Consider the following 24,784-nt stretch of genomic DNA (forward strand, 5'->3'; position numbering starts at 1 on the left):
CAGTAAAGAAAGACCAAAAGTCAAAAAAGTCTCTCTCTCTTTCTCTCTCTCTCTCTCTCTCTCTTTCTCTCTCTCTCCCTCTCTCTCTCTCTCCCTCTCTCTAAATATTAAGAGACTAACTCCCTTCCCCTTAGCAACAGTGCTCTCTCTTTGGTTCTCCATCAACATAGAGAAACTTTATTCTTTCACTCCCCCTTCTCTTTCTTTCACTCCCCCTTCTCTCTTCTTTCTCTTTCTTTATTTCACTCCCCCTTCTCTCTTCTTTCTCTTTCTTTCTTTCTTTCACTCCCCTTTCTCTCTTCTTTCTCGCTCTCTGTTTTTGAAGGCTTTTTGTGCTGATGCACAAAAACCCTCCCTGCCTCCTTCTCTCATCTAATATTGATGAGAGCTTTTAAAATTAAATGACTGCTCTGTTTACCCAGAGTAGAACACGCACACGCACACATACACACACACACACGCGCGCGCACACACACACACACACACACACACACACACACACACACACACACACACACACACACACACACACACACACACACACACACACACACACACACACACACACGCACTAATAAAGTGTGAAAAAGAGAGTGAGGTGAAATGGTCTGTCCTCTGTCCTCATTGCTAACAATGCATGGTCAGGGGAATCATCTGACAGATAATACTATAGAAACCAAACTAATAATAATGATATGACCCCCCCCCCCCACACACACACACACACACACACACACACAGTCACAGGTAGGTCAGGCGAACACTGCCCCTGTCCTGTTTCAGAGGAATCGGAAAAAAAGCATACAGTACACACACAGTCACACACCTGCTAACTTCCTTCCTGTTTGTCTCTGTCAGCAGACCAGTCTATAACCAGCCCCTCAACCACACACACACCAGTGGTTTCCTGTGCAGCAGCATGCATGTCAGTCCCTCTAGTCTCATCCTCCTGAGGAATAGCCTTGTTCAGCACTGTCTGACCTACCAAAACACACAGTCCTGTCTGACCTACCAAAACACACAGCCCCATCTGACTTACCAAAACACACAGCCCCATCTGACCTACCAAAATACACAGCCCTGTCTGAACTACCAAAACACACAGTCCCATCAGACCTACCAAAACACACAGCCCCATCTGACTTACCAAAACACACAGCCCCATCTGACCTACCAAAATACACAGCCCCATCTGACCTACCAAAATACACAGCCTTGTCTGAACTACCAAAACACACAGCCATGTAAGACCTACCAAAACACACAGCCCCATCCGACCTACCAAAACACACAGCCCCATCTGACCTACCGAAATACACAGCCCCATCTGACCTACCAAAACACACAGCCCTGTCTGAACTACCAAAACACACAGCCATGTAAGACCTACCAAAACACACAGCCCCATCTGACCTACCAAAACACACAGCCCAGTCTGACCTACCAAAACACACAGTCCTGTCTGACCTACCAAAACACACAGCCCCATCTGACTTACCAAAACACACAGTCCCATCAGACCTACCAAAACACACAGCCCCATCTGACTTACCAAAACACACAGCCCCATCTGACCTACCAAAATACACAGCCCCATCTGACCTACCAAAATACACAGCCTTGTCTGAACTACCAAAACACACAGCCATGTAAGACCTACCAAAACACACAGCCCCATCCGACCTACCAAAACACACAGCCCCATCTGACCTACCGAAATACACAGCCCCATCTGACCTACCAAAACACACAACCCTGTCTGAACTACCAAAACACACAGCCATGTAAGACCTACCAAAACACACAGCCCCATCTGACCTACCAAAACACACAGCCCAGTCTGACCTACCAAAACACACAGCCCCATCTGACCTACCAAAACACACAGTCCTGTCTGACCTACCAAAACACACAGCCGCATCTGACCTACCAAAACACACAGTCCCATCTGACATACCAAAACACACAGGCCCATCTGACCTACCAAAACACACAGCCCCATCTGACCTACCAAAACACACAGCAATGTAAGACCTACCAAAACACACATCCCCATCTGACCTACCAAAACACACAGTCCTGTCTGACCTACCAAAACACACAGCCCCATCTGACCTACCAAAACACACAGTCCCATCTGACACTGACATACCAAAACACACAGTCCCATCTGACCTACCAAAACACACAGTCCTATCTGACCTACCAAAACACACAGCCATGTAAGACCTACCAAAACACACATCCCCATCTGACCTACCAAAACACACAGCCCCATCTGACCTACCGAAATACACAGCCCAGTCTGACCTACCAAAACACACAGCCCCATCTGATCTACCGAAACACACAGTCCTATCTGACCTACCAAAACACACATCCCCATCTGACCTACCAAAACACACAGCCCCATCTGACCTACCGAAATACACAGCCCAGTCTGACCTACCAAAACACACAGCCCCATCTGACCTACCAAAACACACAGCCCAGTCTGACCTACCAAAACACACAACCCCATCTGACCTACCAAAACACACAGTCCCATCTGACCTACCAAAACACACAACCCCATCTGAACTACCAAAACACACAGCCCCATCTGACCTACCAAAACACACAGCCCCATCTGACCTACCAAAACACACAGCCCCATCTGACCTACCAAAACACACAGCCCCATCTGACCTACCAAAACACACAGCCCCATCTGACCTACCAAAATACACAGCCCTGTCTGACCTACCAAAACACACAGCCCCATCTGACCTACCAAAACACACAGTCCTGTTTGACCTACCAAAACACACAGCCCCATCTGACCTACCAAAACACACAGTCCCATCTGACCTACCAAAACACACAACCCCATCTGAACTACCAAAACACACAGCCCCATCTGACCTACCAAAACACACAGCCCCATCTGACCTACCAAAACACACAGTCCCATCTGACCTACCAAAACACACAGCCCCATCTGACCTACCAAAACACACAGCCCCATCTGACCTACCAAAACACACAGCCCCATCTGACCTACCAAAACACACAGCCCCATCTGACCTACCAAAATACACAGCCCTGTCTGACCTACCAAAACACACAGCCCCATCTGACCTACCAAAACACACAGCCCCATCTGACCTACCGAAACACACAGTCCCATCTGACCTACCAAAACACACAGTCCCATCTGTCCTACCAAAACACACAGCCCCATCTGACCTACCAAAACACACAGCCATGTAAGACCTACCAAAACACACAACCAGGTAAGACCTACCAAAACACACAGCCCCATCTGACCTACCGAAACACACAGTCCCATCTGACCTACCAAAACACACAGCCATGTAAGACCTACCAAAACACACAGCCATGTCTGACCTACCAAAACACACAGCCAGGTAAGACCTACCAAAACACACAGCCCCATCTGACCTACCAAAACACACAGCCAGGTAAGACCTACCAAAACACACAGCCCCATCTGACCTACCGAAACACACAGTCCCATCTGACCTACCAAAACACACAGCCATGTAAGACCTACCAAAACACACAGCCCAGTCTGACCTACCAAAACACACAGCCCCATCTGACCTACCAAAACACACAGCCCAGTCTGACCTACCAAAACACACAGCCCCATCTGACCTACCAAAACACACAGCCCAGTCTGACCTACCAAAACACACAGCCTTGTAAGACCTACCAAAACACACAGCCCTCACACTCACTAACATAGTTTATTCACACATACACACATACACTTCCAGTTCACATGCATTATACTGTAGACACAATACACATATTACAGTAATACACAACATACTGGAGCAGAGATGGACCATAAGAAGACATTAACCTAGGCCCTATATAAACAGTTGATGTACCATAAGATATTAACCTAGGCCCTATATAAACAGTTGATGTACCATAAGAAGATATTAACCTAGGCCCTATATAAACAGTTGATGTACCATAAGATATTAACCTAGGCCCTATATAAACAGTTGATGTACCATAAGAAGACATTAACCTAGGCCCTATATAAACAGTTGATGTACCATAAGAAGATATTAACCTAGGCCCTATATAAACAGTTGATGTACCATAAGATATTAACCTAGGCCCTATATAAACAGTTGATGTACCATAAGAAGATATTAACCTAGGCCCTATATAAACAGTTGATGTACCATAAGATATTAACCTAGGCCCTATATAAACAGTTGATGTACCATAAGAAGATATTAACCTAGGCCCTATATAAACAGTTGATGTACCATAAGAAGACATTAACCTAGGCCCTATATAAACAGTTGATGTACCATAAGATATTAACCTAGGCCCTATATAAACAGTTGATGTACCATAAGAAGACATTAACCTAGGCCCTATATAAACAGTTGATGTACCATAAGACATTAACCTAGGCCCTATATAAACAGTTGATGTATCATAAGAAGATATTAACCTAGGCCCTATATAAACAGTTGATGTACCATAAGAAGATATTAACCTAGGCCCTATATAAACAGTTGATGTACCATAAGAAGACATTAACCTAGGCCCTATATAAACAGTTGATGTACAATAATAAGACATTAACCTAGGCCCTATATAAACAGTTGATGTACCATAAGAAGATATTAACCTAGGCCCTATATAAACAGTTGATGTACCATAAGAAGATATTAACATAGGCCCTATATAAACAGTTGATGTACCATAATAAGATATTAACCTAGGCCCTATATAAACAGTTGATGTACCATAAGAAGACATTAACCTAGTGTCACGTTCCTGACCTGTTTTCTGTTGTTTTGTATGTGTGTGATGGTCAGGGCGTGAGTTTTGGGTGGGCATTCTATGTTGTGTGTTTCTATGTTGGTTTAGGGTTGCCTGGTATGGCTCTTAATTAGAGGCAGGTGTTTTGCGTTCCTCTAATTAAGAGTCATATTTAGGTAGGTTGTTTCACTGTGTTCGTTGTGGGTGGTTGTTACCTGTCTCTGTGTTTGTGTTCTGCACCAGATAGGTCTGTATCGGTTTTGCACGTTTGTTATTTTGTAAGTTGTTTGTAGTGTTCACTTGTTCTTATAATTAAACATGTTGAGCACTGGCTACGCTGCATTTTGGTCCTCTCCTTCACCCCAGGAAGAAAACCTTTACAGAACCACCCACCAAACCAGGACCAAGCAGCGTAGCAACGGGGAGCAGCAGCGGCCCAGTACACAGGACTACTGGACACAGGAGGAATGGTCTTGGGAGATCATGGACGGAAAAGGACCCTGGGGAAGGGTTGGAGAGAATCGCCGCTCTCGGGAGGTGAAGGAGGCAGCCACAGCCCAGGAGCGGTGGATTGAGGAGGCAGCACGTAAGAGAGGCTGGAAGCCCGAGAGGCTCACCCAAAAATTTCTTGGGGGGGGGGGGGCTAAAGGGGAGTGTGGCGAAGCCGGGTTGGATACCTGAGCCAACTCCCCGGGCTTGCCGTGGAGTGAGAGAGCGTCGTACTGGTCAGACACCGTGTTATGCGGTAAAGCGCACGGTGTCCCCAGTACGCGTGCTTAGCCCAGTGCGGGCTATTCCACCTTGCCGCACTGGGAGGGCTAGGTTGGGCATCGAGCCGAGTGCCATGAAGCCGGCCCAACGTATCTGGTCTCCAGTACGTCTCCTCGGGCCGGCGTACATGGCACCAGCCTTACAGGTGGTGTCCCCGGTTCGCCTGCATAGCCCAGTGCGGGCTATTCCACCTCGCCGCACTGGCAGGGCTACGGGGACCATTCAACCTGGTAAGGTTGGGGAGGCTCGGTGCTCAAGAGCACGTGTCCTCCTTCACGGTCCGGTATATCCGGCGCCACCTTCCCACCCCAGCTCAGTACCACCAGTGCCTACAGCACGCACCAGGCTTCCAGTGCATCTCCAGAGCCCTGTTCCTCCTCCACGCACTCTCCCTATGGTGCGTGTCTCCAGCCCAGTGCCTCCAGTTCCGGCACCACACACCAAGCCTCCTGTGCGTCTCCAGAGCCCTGTACGCACTGTTCCTTCTCCCCGCACTCGCCCTGAGGTGCGTGCCCTCAGCCCGGTACCTCCAGTTCCGGTACCACGCACCAGGCCTAGAGTGCGCCACGAGAGTCCAGTGTGCCCTGTTGTTGTTCCCCGCACTAGCCTGAAGGTGCGTGTCCTTAGCCCGGTACCTCCAGTTCCGGTACCACGCACCAGGCCTACAGTGCGTCTCAGCCGGCCAGAGTCTGCCGTCTGCCCAGCGGCGCCTGAACTGCCCGTCTGCCCAGCGGCGCCTGAACTGCCCGTCTGCCCAGCGGCGCCTGAACTGCCCGTCTGCCCAGCGGCGCCTGAACTGCCCGTCTGCCCAGCGGCGCCTGAGCTGCCCGTCTGCCCAGCGGCGCCTGAACTGCCCGTCTGCCCAGCGGCGCCTGAACTGCCCGTCTGCCCAGCGGCGTCTGAACTGCCCGTCTGCCCTACGCCGTCTGAACTGCCCGTCTGCCATGAGCCTGCAGAGCCGCCCGTCTGCCATGAGCCTACAGAGCCGCCCGTCTGCCATGAGCCTACAGAGCCGTCCGCCAGACAGGAGCCGCTAGAGCCGTCCGCCAGACAGGAGCCGCTAGAGCCTTCCGCCAGACCGGATCAGCCAGAGCCTTCCGCCAGACCGGATCAGCCAGAGCCTTCCGCCAGACCGGATCAGCCAGAGCCTTCCGCCAAACCGGATCAGCCAGAGCCTTCCGCCAGACCGGACCTGCCAGAGTCCCTCAGCCCGGACCTGCCAGAGTCCCTCAGCCCGGACCTGCCAGAGTCCCTCAGCCCGGACCTGCCAGAGTCCCTCAGCCAGGACCTGCCAGAGTCCCTCAGCCAGGACCTGCCAGAGTCCCTCAGCCAGGACCTGCCAGAGTCCCTCAGCCAGGACCTGCCAGAGTCCCTCAGCCAGGACCTGCCAGAGTTCCTCAGCCAGGACCTGCCGCCCCTTATCCCGGTGCCGCCCCTTATCCCGGTGCTGCCCCTTATCCCGGTGCTGCCCCTTCATTTAGGTGGTTTTAGTTGGAGGGTGGTCATTGGGAGGGGGATACAGAAGCGGGGAGTGACTATGGTGGTGTGGGGACAGCGTCCGGAGCCTGAGCCACCACCGTGGTCAGATGCCCACCCAGACCCTCCCCTGGACTTTGTGCTGGTGCGCCCGGCGTTCGCACCTTGAGGGGGGGGTTCTGTCACGTTCCTGACCTGTTTTCTGTTGTTTTGTATGTGTGTGATGGTCAGGGCGTGAGTTTTGGGTGGGCATTCTATGTTGTGTGTTTCTATGTTGGTTTAGGGTTGCCTGGTATGGCTCTTAATTAGAGGCAGGTGTTTTGCGTTCCTCTAATTAAGAGTCATATTTAGGTAGGTTGTTTCACTGTGTTCGTTGTGGGTGGTTGTTACCTGTCTCTGTGTTTGTGTTCTGCACCAGATAGGTCTGTATCGGTTTTGCACGTTTGTTATTTTGTAAGTTGTTTGTAGTGTTCACTTGTTCTTATAATTAAACATGTTGAGCACTGGCTACGCTGCATTTTGGTCCTCTCCTTCACCCCAGGAAGAAAACCTTTACACCTAGGCCCTATATAAACAGTTGATGTACCATAATAAGATATTAACCTAGGCCCTATATAAACAGTTGATGTACCATAAGAAGACATTAACCTAGGCCCTATATAAACAGTTGATGTACCATAAGATATTAACCTAGGCCCTATATAAACAGTTGATGTACCATAAGATATTAACCTAGGCCCTATATAAACAGTTGATGTACCATAAGACATTAACCTAGGCCCTATATAAACAGTTGATGTACCATAAGATATTAACCTAGACCTATATAAACAGTTGATGTACCATAATAAGACATTAACCTAGGCCCTATATAAACAGTTAATGTACCATAAGAAGATATTAACCTAGGCCCTATATAAACAGTTGCTGTACCATAAGAAGACATTAACCTAGGCCCTATATAAACAGTTGATGTACCATAAGAAGACATTAACCTAGGCCCTATATAAACAGTTGATGTACCATAAGACATTAACCTAGGCCCTATATAAACAGTTGATGTACCATAATAAGACATTAACCTAGGCCCTATATAAACAGTTGATGTACCATAAGACATTAACCTAGGCCCTATATAAACAGTTGATGTACCATAATAAGACATTAACCTAGGCCCTATATAAACAGTTGATGTACCATAATAAGACATTAACCTAGGCCCTATATAAACAGTTGATGTACCATAATAAGACATTAACCTAGGCCCTATATAAACAGTTGATGTACCATAAGACATTAACCTAGGCCCTATATAAACAGTTGATGTATCATAAGAAGATATTAACCTAGGCCCTATATAAACAGTTGATGTACCATAATAAGACATTAACCTAGGCCCTATATAAACAGTTGATGTACCATAAGACATTAACCTAGGCCCTATATAAACAGTTGATGTACCATAATAAGACATTAACCTAGGCCCTATATAAACAGTTGATGTACCATAATAAGACATTAACCTAGGCCCTATATAAACAGTTGATGTACCATAAGACATTAACCTAGGCCCTATATAAACAGTTGATGTATCATAAGAAGATATTAACCTAGGCCCTATATAAACAGTTGATGTACCATAAGAAGATATTAACCTAGGCCCTATATAAACAGTTGATGTACCATAAGAAGACATTAACCTAGGCCCTATATAAACAGTTGATGTACCATAATAAGACATTAACCTAGGCCCTATATAAACAGTTGATGTACCATAAGAAGACATTAACCTAGGCCCTATATAAACAGTTGATGTACCATAAGACATTAACCTAGGCCCTATATAAACAGTTGATGTACCATAATAAGATATTAACCTAGGCCCTATATAAACAGTTGATGTACCATAAGAAGATATTAACCTAGGCCCTATATAAACAGTTGATGTACCATAAGATATTAACCTAGGCCCTATATAAACAGTTGATGTACCATAAGAAGACATTAACCTAGGCCCTATATAAACAGTTGATGTACCATAATAAGACATTAACCTAGGCCCTATATAAACAGTTGTGTCCATAACATGCACACACCTGCTCAGAAGCACACACCAGGCTTGAAGTTTGAGCTGTACCACAACACTGCTGGTAGTCAGTGTGAGAGATAGGATCTTCATTTGGCCAGTTTCTCACAGCAGGAAAATAATGCTGCAGCAACAGGAAGTGTGATTTATTATGTGGATTATAATTAGGGGTTGATACATTTTTCTTTAGGGCAAATAAAGTCTGACATTTAAGTGGTAATTACAAACTTTAGAAGCCTTTTAAAACCTTGAATGCACTACAAGTTTGCATTTCCTGCAACAACAGGGTGATCAAATTAAGATCCTACATATTTATAGATCGAATAAGAGCTGTAGGCTGCTATACCACTTCACAATGTGTCAACTCTCATACTGTCAGATCTGTGAGTGTTAAGAGGAGGGTGTTACAGTCAGTTAGACGACTGTTCCAGGTTTTAGGGCATGTTAGGGTTAGGGCAGCAAGCACCAACTAAGGGCTGCAGCAAGCTTCCCCTAACATTCACTCTATCTACATCCCTCTTCCTCCCTCCACTCCTCTCTCCATCCCTCTCTCTATCTACATCCCTCTTCCTCCCTCCACTCCTCTCTCCATCCCTCTCTCTATCTACATCCCTCTTCCTCCCTCCACTCCTCTCTCCATCCCTCTCTCTATCTACATCCCTCTCTCCTCCCTCCACTCCTCTCTCCATCCCTCTCTCTATCTACATCCCTCTTCCTCCCTCCACTCCTCTCTCCATCCCTCTCTCTATCTACATCCCTCTTCCTCCCTCCACTCCTCTCTCCATCCCTCTCTCTATCTACATCCCTCTTCCTCCCTCCACTCCTCTCTCCATCCCTCCCTCTATCTACATCCCTCTCTTCCTCCCTCCACTCCTCTCTCCATCCCTCTCTCTATCTACATCCCTCTTCCTCCCTCCACTCCTCTCTCCATCCCTCCCTCTCTCCTCCCTCCAGCTCTCTCTCTCTCTCTGAAGGTCATTGTGTTGTTTCCTTGGTCAGCGTCTGAAATAAATCTGCAGCCAGTCTGCATTAACCCCCTGTTGGCCACATAACAGCCCCATGCCCGCTGGCAGTCAGGTAGGTTGGTCACATAACAGCCCCATGCCCGCTGGCAGTCAGGTAGGTTGGTCACATAACAGCCCCATGCCTGCTTGCAGGCAGGTAGGTTGGTCACATAACAGCCATTTGCCCGCTGTCAGGCAGGCAGGTTGGACACATAACAGCCATTTGCCAGCTGGCAGGCAGGTAGGTTGGACACATAACAGCCCCATGCCCGTTGGCAGGCAGGTAGGTTGGTCACATAACAGCCCCATGCCCGCTGGCAGGCAGGTAGATAGAGATATACAGACCAGCCAACCACAGCTTCTCTTCCAAACCCATTTTGCCAGTCAAAGCCGTCCAAGCCAAGCCTGTCCCGATCCAACCCATTGTGTGTATTTAGCCAGACCCATTAAGCATTTATACAGCTCCCTGCCTGACAGCCTCAAGAGACCGGCAGCCTCACGCAGCAGCACGCTCCAGCCTCCAGCCTCCAGCCACAGTGCCTCTCAGAGCTACGCAGCAGAACCCTCCAGCCTCCAGCCACAGTGCCTCTCAGAGCTACACAGCAGAACTCTCCAGCCTCCAGCCACAGTGCCTCTCAGAGCTACACAGCAGAACTCTCCAGCCTCCAGCCACAGTGCCTCTCAGGGCTACGCAGCAGAACCCTCCAGCCACCAGCCACAGTGCCTCTCAGAGCTACACAGCAGAACTCTCCAGCCTCCAGCCACAGTGCCTCTCAGGGCTACGCAGCAGAACCCTCCAGCCTCCAGCTACAGTGCCTCTCAGAGCTACACAGCAGAACCCTCCAGCCTCCAGCCACAGTGCCTCTCAGAGCTACGCAGCAGAACCCTCCAGCCTCCAGCTACAGTGCCTCTCAGAGCTACGCAGCAGAACCCTCCAGCCTCCAGCCACAGTGCCTCTCAGAGCTACGCAGCAGGACAATAGAGCAGCCCATAAACCTCTTTACTGGGACACAGGGACATCTACAGCATAGGAACTAGGTTAGACTTATCATAGATCATAACAGCAAGGCCTGGAGGATTGTACAAGCTACTATCATCCTGTTGAGAGGATAGTGTGTGTGAGTGGAGGCATGATGCATGGATCTGTTACCATGAGAGAGGCAGATCCACAGGGGAGCTCTCTCTCCTTCTCTCTCTCTCTCTCCCTCTTGTCCCCTTCTCCCCTTTCTCTCTCTTTCTCTAGACATGACGGCACCTGCCACAAATTCCTGACTCACCAGTTCTTAGACTCACCCCGTGGCCACACACATTCACACACACCAACACCCCTTATGCACAATTATATATACACACACATTCACATACACCAACACACATGCACAATTATATCTACACACACATTCACACACACCAACACCCCTTATGCACAATTATATATACACACACATTCACATACACCAACACACATGCACAATTATATCTACACACACCAACACACACACACACACACACACTATTATATCTACACACACATTCACACACACCAACACACACACACACACACACACTATTATATCTACACACACATTCACACACACCAACACACACACACACACACACACACACACACACACACACACACACACACACACACACACACACACACACACACACACACACACACACACACACACACACACACACACACACTATTATATCTACACACACATTCACACACACCAACACACACACACACATACACACACTATTATATCTACACACACATTCAAAGTTCTATCTAGTGGATTGTATTCTGCTGCCTGGTCTTGTAGATGTTTCCTAACTGAACCCTGAGGACGGTCTGTCTGATACTGTCCCATTGTTTACTTTGTACATCTCAAGAGAACCAGATGGACCAATAAATGACAGAACTGTCGCTCCATCCAGTGACTAACATGCTCTGTACAGAAGTCTAGGTAATTGATAAATACTGTACAACCAGATACCACGGAAGCACCGCAGGAAGGGTACGTAAAGAGAGAGAGAGAGAGAGAGAGAGAGAGTCTCTTTTTTTAAGGTAAACAATGAAACTGACACAGTAACAGACAGACTGGTTTAAATAAAGGTCAAATGATGGTGGATGAGTGCACAGACACACACACACACACACAGACACAGACACACACACACAGACACAGACACACACAGAGACACACAGACACACACAGAGACACAGACACTCACACAGACACATACACACACACACACAGACACACACACAGACACATAAACACACACACACACAAACAAACACACACACACAGACACACACACACAGACACATAAACACACACACATAACACACACACACACACACACACACACACACACACACACACACACACACACACACACACACACACACACACACACACACACACACACACACACACACACACACAGAGAAACACACACACACAATGATGGAGATGGGGGACACTGCAGAGATGTGAGTAATCATGAGATGAGAGGGACTGAATACTGACACAAACAGATGAGATGTAGAATGGTTTATTCACACAGCAAGGAGATCCTGTCTGTCATCAGACAGAACACAAGAAATCGTACAGATGGAAGCTACAGCACATTTCCCCATCCAATGAACAAACACGCACACACTGCATATAAAACAGATGACTGACGTGACAGTGACAGACAGAAGTACCTGTCCACTTCTTCTTGGTTTTAGCAGCATCTAGTCCTTGTTGTTTCTTCTGTTGCAGTGGAAGAATGATGGGGAACCACTTTTCAGGAATATCTTTGGGGATAGTCATTCTGACTCTCTTCCTTAACATAACAGGCCCTCTAACGGAGTTAATTGGTCGATCGGTTTCCCCCGGTTCTGCTGAGCATCTTGCGCAGAGACAGACAGATGCTCCGGGAGCTGCACCGAACACTCTCGGTCCAGTCCTGTCCCGTCTGCGTCTCCGGTTATAGATTAGGAGCATCTCATACCATTACCGCTACTCTCCCCCTCCCCCTCTCACCCGCTCTCTCTCTCACCTCTCTCTCTCTCTCTGCTGCAGAACCGCTGAGGTCATTGGCTGTGATGCTGTGCTGAGCTCCACTCTCTCTGTGATGCTGTGCTGAGCTCCACTCTCTCTGTGATGCTGTGCTGAGCTCCACTCTCTATGTGATGCTGTGCTGAGCTCCACTCTCTCTGTGATGCTGTGCTGAGCTCCACTCTCTCTTTGATGCTGTGCTGAGCTCCACTCTCTCTGTGATGCTGTGCTGAGCTCCACTCTCTCTGTGATGCTGTGCTGAGCTCCACTCTCTCTGTGATGCTGTGCTGAGCTCCACTCTCTCTGTGATGCTGTGCTGAGCTCCACTCTCTCTGTGATGCTGTGCTGAGCTCCACTCTCTCTGTGATGCTGTGCTGAGCTCCACTCTCTCTGTGATGCTGTGCTGAGCTCCACTCTCTCTGTGATGCTGTGCTGAGCTCCACTCTCTCTGTGATGCTGTGCTGAGCTCCACTCTCTCTGTGATGCTGTGCTGAGCTCCACTCTCTCTGTGATGCTGTGCTGAGCTCCACTCTCTCTGTGATGCTGTAAGCGATGCCTTCATGTCACTATGAATGAGATGCTGACGGTGCCGTTACTGCACTGTAAATGACAGGAACCTGAAGTAGCATCATCTTCATCGGAGCCTGTCGCCAAGTCTAATGATGGAACGTTGTATTTCTTTTCAACAGGCTAAAGACCAATTGTTTGAATGTAGGCGGCATCAGAATGTTATGCGATAGAACCTTTAGGCTACACGACTCTGATTCCGCTGATTAACTTTAGTCATGTTAAATAACATTACACAACACTGTAATAAAGTGATTAATATGATGATATGGGGAAATGGATGCAGTACATCATCAACGTGCTACTGCATTATTGGGTAGCCTAATCAATTCCTTGGACGTGCCTTCCCTGGCACCAATTACATAAACATTGTCCTCCTCACAATAACACAGAGAAGCTGTCTCTGCATTACATAATCACCAAGGCTGTCCGTTTGCAGAGGGATTGAACCAATAGCAGGCTGTCGTTGACGTTGTCAGGGCAACTGCCTCTGCAGGGGTGTGAGAGAAGCAGGTCACTGCAGGGAGAAACTGGGTGCCATCTTGGATCTAGCCATGAGGAGAGAGATGCAGCTGTGCTGGCATATGGAGCCAAGGTGACTCTCACAGCAGCCCAGTTGCCTGAGTGTTGGTAAGGAATGGGAGGGGAGAGGAGACACTGCAGCGGGGATAAAGAGTTCTGGGCACGTGCAGTGTGAGGGGAGTCTCGTGGCATTTGAGGACACATCCAGACTGCTAAACACACACTTCTCTCTGAATTATACACACATTCACATGCACGCACACACACACACACACACACACACACACACACACACACACACACACACACACACACACACACACACACACACACACACACACACACACACACACACACACACACACACACACACACACACACACACACACGTGCTGCCATAGATCCATAAAAAGGCTTTTAACATTCCCTCGCTGTTGAACTGTGTCATAAAGTAAACACACACATTGGGCAGATGACCTTGGCTTGGGCATGTAATTCCAGTAACAGCCTCTCCAGTACCTACTGTCTGCTTCTCTGACCTACTGTTCTGAATCCAGCCTCTACAGTACTTACTGTCTGCTTCTCTGACCTCCTGTTCTGAAAACAGCCTCTCCAGTACTTATTGTCTGCTTCTCTGACCTACTGTTCTGAATACAGCCTCTACAGTACTTACTGTCTGCTTCTCTGACCTACTGTTCTGAATACAGCCTCTACAGTACTTATTGTCTGCTTCTCTGACCTACTGTTCTGAATACAGCCTCTACAGTACTTACTGTCTGCTTCTCTGACCTCCTGTTCTGAAAACAGCCTCTCCAGTACTTATTGTCTGCTTCTCTGACCTACTGTTCTGAAAACAGCCTCTCCAGTACTTACTGTCTGCTTCTCTGACCTACTGTTCTGAATACAGCCTCTACAGTACCTACTGTCTGCTTCTCTGACCTCCTGTTCTGAATACAGCCTCTCCAGTACTTACTGTCTGCTTCTCTGACCTACTGTTCTGAATCCAGCCTCTACAGTACTTACTGTCTGCTTCTCTGACCTCCTGTTCTGAAAACAGCCTCTCCAGTACTTACTGTCTGCTTCTCTGACCTCCTGTTCTGAATACAGCCTCTCCAGTACTTACTGTCTGCTTCTCTGACCTACTGTTCTGAATACAGCCTCTCCAGTACTTACTGTCTGCTTCTCTGACCTCCTGTTCTGAATACAGCCTCTCCAGTACCTACTGTCTGCTTCTCTGACCTCCTGTTCTGAATACAGCCTCTCCAGTACTTACTGTCTGCTTCTCTGACCTCCTGTTCTGAATACAGCCTCTCCAGTACTTACTGTCTGCTTCTCTGACCTCCTGTTCTGAATACAGCCTCTACAGTACTTACTGTCTGCTTCTCTGACCTACTGTTCTGAAAACAGCCTCTCCAGTACTTACTGTCTGCTTCTCTGACCTCCTGTTCTGAATACAGCCTCTCCAGTACTTACTGTCTGCTTCTCTGACCTACTGTTCTGAATCCAGCCTCTACAGTACCTACTGTCTGCTTCTCTGACCTACTGTTCTGAATCCAGCCTCTACAGTACTTACTGTCTGCTTCTCTGACCTCCTGTTCTGAATACAGCCTCTACAGTACTTACTGTCTGCTTCTCTGACCTACTGTTCTGAAAACAGCCTCTCCAGTACTTACTGTCTGCTTCTCTGACCTCCTGTTCTGAATACAGCCTCTCCAGTACTTACTGTCTGCTTCTCTGACCTACTGTTCTGAATACAGCCTCTACCAGACCATCAGTACTCCAGTCTCCACATGACAGAGACATGAGGCTGCTGCAACACTGTCCAGGAAGTGCAGTCTGTTTCTCAGAGACCACAACAACATGTGGAGTTGCTACACTGTCCAGGAAGTGTAGTCTGTTTCTCAGAGACCACAACAACATGTGGAGTTGCTACACTGTCCAGGAAGTGTAGTCTGTTTCTCAGAGACCACAACAACATGTGGAGTTGCTACACTGTCCAGGAAGTGCAGTCTGTTTCTCAGAGACCACAACAACATGTGGAGTTGCTACACTGTCCAGGAAGTGCAGTCTGTTTCTCAGAGACCACAACAACATGTGGAGTTGCTACACTGTCCAGGAAGTGTAGTCTGTTTCTCAGAGACCACAACAACATGTGGAGTTGCTACACTGTCCAGGAAGTGTAGTCTGTTTCTCAGAGACCACACCAACATGTGGAGTTGCTACACTGTCCAGGAAGTGTAGTCTGTTTCTCAGAGACCACAACAACATGTGGAGTTGCTACACTGTCCAGGAAGTGTAGTCTGTTTCTCAGAGACCACAACAACATGTGGAGTTGCTACACTGTCCAGGAAGTGTAGTCTGTTTCTCAGAGACCACAACAACATGTGGAGTTGCTACACTGTCCAGGAAGTGTAGTCTGTTTCTCAGAGACCACAACAACATGTGGAGTTGCTACACTGTCCAGGAAGTGTAGTCTGTTTCTCAGAGACCACAACAACATGTGGAGTTGCTACACTGTCCAGGAAGTGTAGTCTGTTTCTCAGAGACCACACCAACATGTGGAGTTGCTACACTGTCCAGGAAGTGTAGTCTGTTTCTCAGAGACCACACCAACATGTGGAGTTGCTACACTGTCCAGGAAGTGTAGTCTGTTTCTCAGAGACCACAACAACATGTGGAGTTGCTACACTGTCCAGGAAGTGTAGTCTGTTTCTCAGAGACCACAACAACATGTGGAGTTGCTACACTGTCCAGGAAGTGCAGTCTGTTTCTCAGAGACCACAACAACATGTGGAGTTGCTACACTGTCCAGGAAGTGCAGTCTGTTTCTCAGAGATCACAACAACATGTGGAGTTGCTACACTGTCCAGGAAGTGTAGTCTGTTTCTCAGAGACCACAACAACATGTGGAGTTGCTACACTGTCCAGGAAGTGTAGTCTGTTTCTCAGAGACCACAACAACATGTGGAGTTGCTACACTGTCCAGGAAGTGTAGTCTGTTTCTCAGAGACCACAACAACATGTGGAGTTGCTACACTGTCCAGGAAGTGTAGTCTGTTTCTCAGAGACCACAACAACATGTGGAGTTGCTACACTGTCCAGGAAGTGTAGTCTGTTTCTCAGAGACCACAACAACATGTGGAGTTGCTACACTGTCCAGGAAGTGCAGTCTGTTTCTCAGAGACCACAACAACATGTGGAGTTGCTACACTGTCCAGGAAGTGTAGTCTGTTTCTCAGAGACCACAACAACATGTGGAGTTGCTACACTGTCCAGGAAGTGTAGTCTGTTTCTCAGAGACCACACCAACATGTGGAGTTGCTACACTGTCCAGGAAGTGTAGTCTGTTTCTCAGAGACCACAACAACATGTGGAGTTGCTACACTGTCCAGGAAGTGTAGTCTGTTTCTCAGAGACCACAACAACATGTGGAGTTGCTACACTGTCCAGGAAGTGTAGTCTGTTTCTCAGAGACCACAACAACATGTGGAGTTGCTACACTGTCCAGGAAGTGCAGTCTGTTTCTCAGAGACCACAACAACATGTGGAGTTGCTACACTGTCCAGGAAGTGCAGTCTGTTTCTCAGAGACCACACCAACATGTGGAGTTGCTACACTGTCCAGGAAGTGCAGTCTGTTTCTGACCTACTGTTTCTGACAGTAGGTCAGAGAAGCAGACAGTAAGTACTGTAGAGTAAGTTTTCTCTGACCTACTGTTTCTGACAGTAGGTCAGAGAAGCAGACAGTAAGTACTGTAGAGGCTGGATTCAGAACAGTAGGTCAGAGAAGCAGACAGTAGGTACTGTAGAGGCTGGATTCAGAACAGGAGGTCAGAGAAGCAGACAGTAAGTACTGGAGAGGCTGTATTCAGAACAGTAGGTCAGAGAAGCAGACAATAAGTACTGGAGAGGCTGTATTCAGAACAGTAGGTCAGAGAAGCAGACAGTAAGTACTGGAGAGGCTGTATTCAGAACAGTAGGTCAGAGAAGCAGACAGTAAGTACTGGAGAGGCTGTATTCAGAACAGGAGGTCAGAGAAGCAGACAATAAGTACTGGAGAGGCTGTATTCAGAACAGTAGGTCAGAGAAGCAGACAGTAAGTACTGTAGAGGCTGTATTCAGAACAGTAGGTCAGAGAAGCAGACAGTAAGTACTGGAGAGGCTGTTTTCAGAACAGTAGGTCAGAGAAGCAGACAGTAAGTACTGGAGAGGCTGTTTTCAGAACAGTAGGTCAGAGAAGTGCAGCATACAGCATATAAGTTTGTTTTATCCCAATGTTTGTAAACAATATACATGTAAACAAACACACCTATAATTTTGATATCATGGATGGTCAGTCCTTGCATCCATACCTCTTTCTATGAATTTGAGAGTGGTTACATTTCTCAAGGCCCATCCATCAATTTTCAAAACACAGACCATCAAAAAATGTGTTTTAAACCATTTCACCTGCATTTTAAATGGAAAGTCAACAGTGTTTTTCTGCCTCAGTAGAGTGATCAGGTACATGCAACTATAGTTTTCATTCACAGAAAATACATTAGTACAACACGTTCAGCAGAAAATAGCTTCCCTTTCATCAGACAACAGAAGTGCAATGCTATTTGGCAAGCAGTCACACAAGTAAATGAGCTTACAATGAAAAAGCAACGTCATTTTTGCCAAAACGATGCATGGCCATCGTATTACACATTTTCATTTTCGTTTTATTTTACCTTTATTTAACTAGGCAAGCCAGTTAAGGACAACATCTTATTTTCAAAGATGGCCTAGGAACAGTGTTTATCATAGAAAGAATGTAGCCTGCTACATGTCCTAATGTTTTGATTGAAGTTCCTCATTTTACAGGAGAAACTAGGCTACAACGAGACAAGTAGCAGAGAAAAGTTACTACATATCAGTCAGAGTTGTCTGCTGATAGAACGCCTGTTTGTGAGTTCTCCTCCCAGTGGACAAGTAGCAGAGAAAAGTTACTACATATCAGTCAGAGTTGTCTGCTGATAGAAAGCCTGTTTGTGAGTTCTCCTCCCAGTGGACAAGTAGCAGAGAAAAGTTACTACATATCAGTCAGAGTTGTCTGCTGATAGAACGCCTGTTTGTGAGTTCTCCTCCCAGTGGACAAGTAGCAGAGAAAAGTTACTACATATCAGTCAGAGCTGTCTGCTGATAGAAAGCCTGTTTGTGAGTTCTCCTCCCAGTGGACAAGTGCAACTGCAGCACAGAATGAGTCTGATGCTGAGCACAAATGACAATAAGAAGCATTTTATATCTGTGTCTTCAAAACGCAACAAGATATTTCTTATCCGTTTTATCTTTGTTGTATGCGTGAAAAACGCATAAAAAACGCAAAAGTATTCTGCATTAACGCAACCCCTGGCTTTTTACCAAAACAGAGGCTGGGTGCCGCTTCGATATTGTTTCAATTAAAGATTGATCCTTTAAAGGAAATGATCATCAGATACTACAAGAACTACACGTGAGTGATAAGCAACCCTGACTGACTCTCTCATGTCTCTTGGCTTTAGCTCAGTAGGTTGGGGTTGTTGTGGAGAGGACGAGGTCAAAGGAGAGTGAAGTGTAGCTGAGATGGTTTGCTGAGCTACTCTAGCAGGATGAAGACTCATGGAGCCTCATCTTTAGCTTTTTGGGCTAACACGCCACATCAACTACAGCAGAGCAGCTGGGATTAAAGGGTTGGAACAGGTGACTGACCTGGAGGAGGCCTCTCTGTGAACATCTCCACTCTGTTGTTGACCCTCCACTATGGCCCATGGGACTGTCTACAGGAGGAGAGGGGGGAGGAGAGGAGAGAAGGGAGGAGGGAGAGGAGGAGAGGAAGAGAGGAAGAGGAGGAAAACAAAGAAAAAACATGTCAACATCCAGGGTATTCAGAGTCAGACATGAGGTAATAGACTTAGTGAGGGACCTGAATGACATGGCAGGACTTTGACCCAGACAATGTGAAGTCTGTTGTTCAGACCTCTTATTTGAATGCACTTACATGCAAAGAAAGCGTCCTTATGTTTAAAAAGGAATACTTTGTTGATTTTGAAATGCAAGGACACTATTTCTCAAGGACACTTTATTATATGGGCCTAACTGAGCAGCTTTGCCCTCCACTCTCTTGTGTTCTAAGTGGCTCTGAATAAGAACATGTTAAATGACTATCATGTAAATGTGACTGCTGAGCTGCAGGTGTTAACGTCAGGGTTAGGCCTTGAGAGAAACTGAGAGAGGAACTGATCTCTCCTCCAAGCCAGAGAAACACTCATACTGATAGAGAGTACTGACACAGGGGATATGTTTAGAAAAGGGGATCTTCAAACATGTCAACTGATCAACCAGGTGTATGTGAATCTGAAACTAACAAACTCAACTAACCCCAAGAGACCCTTCCTCTCTTACTAGTTTACTGAACTAATGGTACGATACACCAGAACACAAATCCAACAGAACATTGAAACAGTAGCTACAGTAGTAAGTCTAAGGCTCAAGGTAAAAAGGATGTTGCTTGTGAGGTTGAGTTCAGATCAACAGATGACTATCTAAGTAATGGGATAAATTGTGATGAAGGGTAAAGAAGTGTCAGTAAGGTAAAGCATTAGGGAGAGCCAGAGCCAGTCAGCCAGCCAGCCAGCCAACCAACCAGCCAGCCAGCCAGCCAGAGCCAGTCAGCCAGCCAGCCAGTCAGCCAGCCAGAGCCAGTCAGTCAGCCAACCAGCCAGCCAGAGCCAGCCAGCCAGCCAGAGAGCCAACCAGCCAGCCAGCCAGAGCCGGTCAGACAGCCAGCCAGCCAGAGCCCGTTAGCCAGCCAGCCAGTCAGCTAGAGCCAGCCAGTCAGCCAGAGCCAGCCAGTCAGCCAGCCAGCCAGCCAGTCAGTCAGAGCCAGCCAGTCAGCCAGCCAGCCAGCCAGTGTGAGGTCACTAACACCCGACATCAGACTCCAGAACTATAGCAAGACAGGACTCATAATTCACTGAGATTACATGCCTCTATAACAGCCACACAAATGCATACGCACTGACGTATGCACAACCCACACACACAGACATTTAGCATTTAACAGTAGGTGTCTGTGAGGCGTTACACTGGCCCTCTGGCTGATAGGTCAGGTACGTCTCCTACAGTGGTTGGTGTTACACCACTGGCATAGAGACATGTTTGGAACTGTTGTTTGGAACTGTTGTTTAGAACTGTTGTTTGGAACTGTTGTTTGGAACTGTTGTTTAGAACAGTTGTTTGGAACTGTTGTTTGGAACTGTTGTTTAGAACTGTTGTTAGGAACTGTTGTTTGGAACTGTTGTTTAGAACTGTTGTTTAGAACTGTTGTTTGGAACTGTTGTTTAGAACTGTTGTTTAGAACTGTTGTTTGGAACTGTTGTTTGGAACTGTTGTTTGGAACTGTTGTTTGGAACTGTTGTTTAGAACTCTTGTTTAGAACTCTTGTTTAGAACTGTTGTTTGGAACTGTTGTTTGGAACTGTTGTTTAGAACTGCTGTTTGGAACTGTTGTTTGGAACTGTTGTTTAGAACTGTTGTTTAGAACTGTTGTTTGGAACTGTTGTTTGAAACTGTTGTTTAGAACTGTTGTTTAGAACTGTTGTTTGAAACTGTTGTTTGGAACTGTTGTTTGGAACTGTTGTTTAGAACTGTTGTTTAGAACTGTTGTCTGGAACTGTTGTTTAGAACTGTTATTTGGAACTGTTGTTTGGAACTGTTGTTTAGAACTGTTGTTTGGAACTGTTGTTTAGAACTGTTGTTTGGAACTGTTGTTTGGAACTGTTGTTTGGAACTGTTGTTTAGAACTGTTGTTTGGAACTGTTGTTTGCAACTGTTGTTTGGAACTGTTGTTTGGAACTGTTGTTTAGAACTGTTGTTTGGAACTGTTGTTTGAAACTGTTGTTTGGAACTGTTGTTTGGAACTGTTGTTTAGAACTGTTGTTTAGAACTGTTGTTTGGAACTGTTGTTTAGAACTGTTGTTTAGAACTGTTGCTTGGAACTGTTGTTTGGAACTGTTGTTTGGAACTGTTGTTTAGAACTGTTGTTTGGAACTGCTGTTTGGAACTGTTGTTTAGAACTGTTGTTTGGAACTGTTGTTTGGAACTGTTGTTTAGAACTGTTGTTTGGAACTGTTGTTTGGAACTGTTGTTTGGAACTGTTGTTTAGAACTGTTGTTTAGAACTGTTGTTTAGAACTGTTGTTTGGAACTGTTGTTTGGAACTGTTGTTTAGAACTGTTGTTTGGAACTGTTGTTTGGAACTGTTGTTTAGAACTGTTGTTTGGAACTGTTGTTTAGTACTGTTGTTTGGAACTGTTGTTTGGAACTGTTGTTTGAAACTGTTGTTTGGAACTGTTGTTTGGAACTGTTGTTTGGAACTGTTGTTTAGAACTGTTGTTTAGAACTGTTGTTTGGAACTGTTGTTTGGAACTGTTGTTTGAAACTGTTGTTTGAAACTGTTGTTTGGAACTGTTGTTTGGAACTGTTGTTTAGAACTGTTGTTTAGAACTGTTGTTTGGAACTGTTGTTTGGAACTGTTGTTTGGAACTGTTGTTTAGAACTGTTGTTTAGAACTGTTGTTTAGAACTGTTGTTTGGAACTGTTGTTTGGAACTGTTGTTTGGAACTGTTGTTTAGAACTGTTGTTTGGAACTGTTGTTTGGAACTGTTGTTTAGAACAGTTGTCTGGAACTGTTGTTTAGAACTGTTGTTTGGAACTGTTGTTTAGAACTGTTGTTTGGAACTGTTGTTTGGAACTGTTGTTTGAAACTGTTGTTTGGAACTGTTGTTTGGAACTGTTGTTTAGAACTGTTGTTTGGAACTGTTGTTTGGAACTGTTGTTTAGAACTGTTGTTTGGAACTGTTGTTTGGAACTGTTGTTTAGAACTGTTGTTTAGAACTGTTGTTTGGAACTGTTGTTTAGAACTGTTGTTTGGAACTGTTGTTTGGAACTGTTGTTTGAAACTGTTGTTCGAAACTGTTGTTCGGAACTGTTGTTTGGAACTGTTGTTTAGAACTGTTGTTTGGAACTGTTGTTTGGAACTGTTGTTTGGAACTGTTGTTTAGAACTGCTGTTTAGAACTGTTGTTTGGAACTGTTGTTTGGAACTGTTGTTTAGAACTGTTGTTTGGAACTGTTGTTTGGAACTGTTGTTTAGAACTGTTGTTTGGAACTGTTGTTTAGTACTGTTGTTTGGAACTGTTGTTTGGAACTGTTGTTTGAAACTGTTGTTTGGAACTGTTGTTTGGAACTGTTGTTTGGAACTGTTGTTTAGAACTGTTGTTTAGAACTGTTGTTTGGAACTGTTGTTTGAAACTGTTGTTTGAAACTGTTGTTTGGAACTGTTGTTTAGAACTGTTGTTTAGAACTGTTGTTTGGAACTGTTGTTTGGAACTGTTGTTTGGAACTGTTGTTTAGAACTGTTGTTTAGAACTGTTGTTTGGAACTGTTGTTTGGAACTGTTGTTTGGAACTGTTGTTTAGAACTGTTGTTTGGAACTGTTGTTTGGAACTGTTGTTTAGAACAGTTGTCTGGAACTGTTGTTTAGAACTGTTGTTTGGAACTGTTGTTTGGAACTGTTGTTTAGAACTGTTGTTTGGAACTGTTGTTTGGAACTGTTGTTTGAAACTGTTGTTTGGAACTGTTGTTTGGAACTGTTGTTTAGAACTGTTGTTTGGAACTGTTGTTTGGAACTGTTGTTTAGAACTGTTGTTTGGAACTGTTGTTTGGAACTGTTGTTTAGAACTGTTGTTTAGAACTGTTGTTTGGAACTGTTGTTTGGAACTGTTGTTTGGAACTGTTGTTTGGAACTGTTGTTTGAAACTGTTGTTCGAAACTGTTGTTCGGAACTGTTGTTTGGAACTGTTGTTTAGAACTGTTGTTTGGAACTGTTGTTTGGAACTGTTGTTTGGAACTGTTGTTTAGAACTGCTGTTTAGAACTGTTGTTTGGAACTGTTGTTTAGAACTGTTGTTTGGAACTGTTGTTTGGAACTGTTGTTTAGAACTGTTGTTTAGAACTGTTGTTTGGAACTGTTGTTTGGAACTGTTGTTTAGAACAGTTGTCTGGAACTGTTGTTTAGAACTGTTGTTTGGAACTGTTGTTTGGAACTGTTGTTTGGAACTGTTGTTTAGAACTGTTGTTTGGAACTGTTGTTTGGAACTGTTGTTTAGAACTGTTGTTTAGAACTGTTGTTTAGAACTGTTTTGTGTCAAAGCTTTAATACTGTTAAGTGGTCTCCTCATCTCCTTTCCTTCATCTGTACTGATACTGTAGGAAAACAAAGGGTGGATGAAATGATTTTTGTATTTTGATCCCTATGGTTGGGGTTAGGATTAGGGGTTAGTAAACTGATCCTAGGTCTGTATCTACAGGCAACGTCTAGGGTTCCAGAGCTGGTAGACTGAGGGAGATGGTGGTGGGGCCTAAATCAATAGTCCACAGAAAGAACTGCTCTCTGAGTGGGACAGATCAGCTTTCAGATACATACACCAGTCTCTATCTC

The 24,784-nt window shown here is 45.9% G+C and overlaps 1 protein-coding gene across 2 annotated transcripts in view; it reads right to left on the minus strand.

Moving 5' to 3' along the window:
* LOC139573228 (phospholipid-transporting ATPase ID-like) overlaps positions 1 to 24,784 on the minus strand; it is an 81,843-nt gene that overhangs the window by 55,743 nt on the left and 1,316 nt on the right. The window contains exon 2 of one of the 2 annotated variants that reach the window (XM_071396460.1): positions 19,997 to 20,064. In XM_071396460.1, coding sequence (XP_071252561.1) covers positions 19,997 to 20,021 — 25 coding nt within the window. In that variant the 5' untranslated portion in view covers positions 20,022 to 20,064. Of the gene's footprint in view, positions 1 to 12,859; positions 14,984 to 19,996; positions 20,065 to 24,784 lie in introns of those variants that run through there. The other variant, XM_071396459.1, reaches the window with a different exon arrangement.

This window comes from Salvelinus alpinus, chromosome 4 (assembly GCF_045679555.1).
Source record: "Salvelinus alpinus chromosome 4, SLU_Salpinus.1, whole genome shotgun sequence".
NCBI lineage: Eukaryota > Metazoa > Chordata > Actinopteri > Salmoniformes > Salmonidae > Salvelinus > Salvelinus alpinus.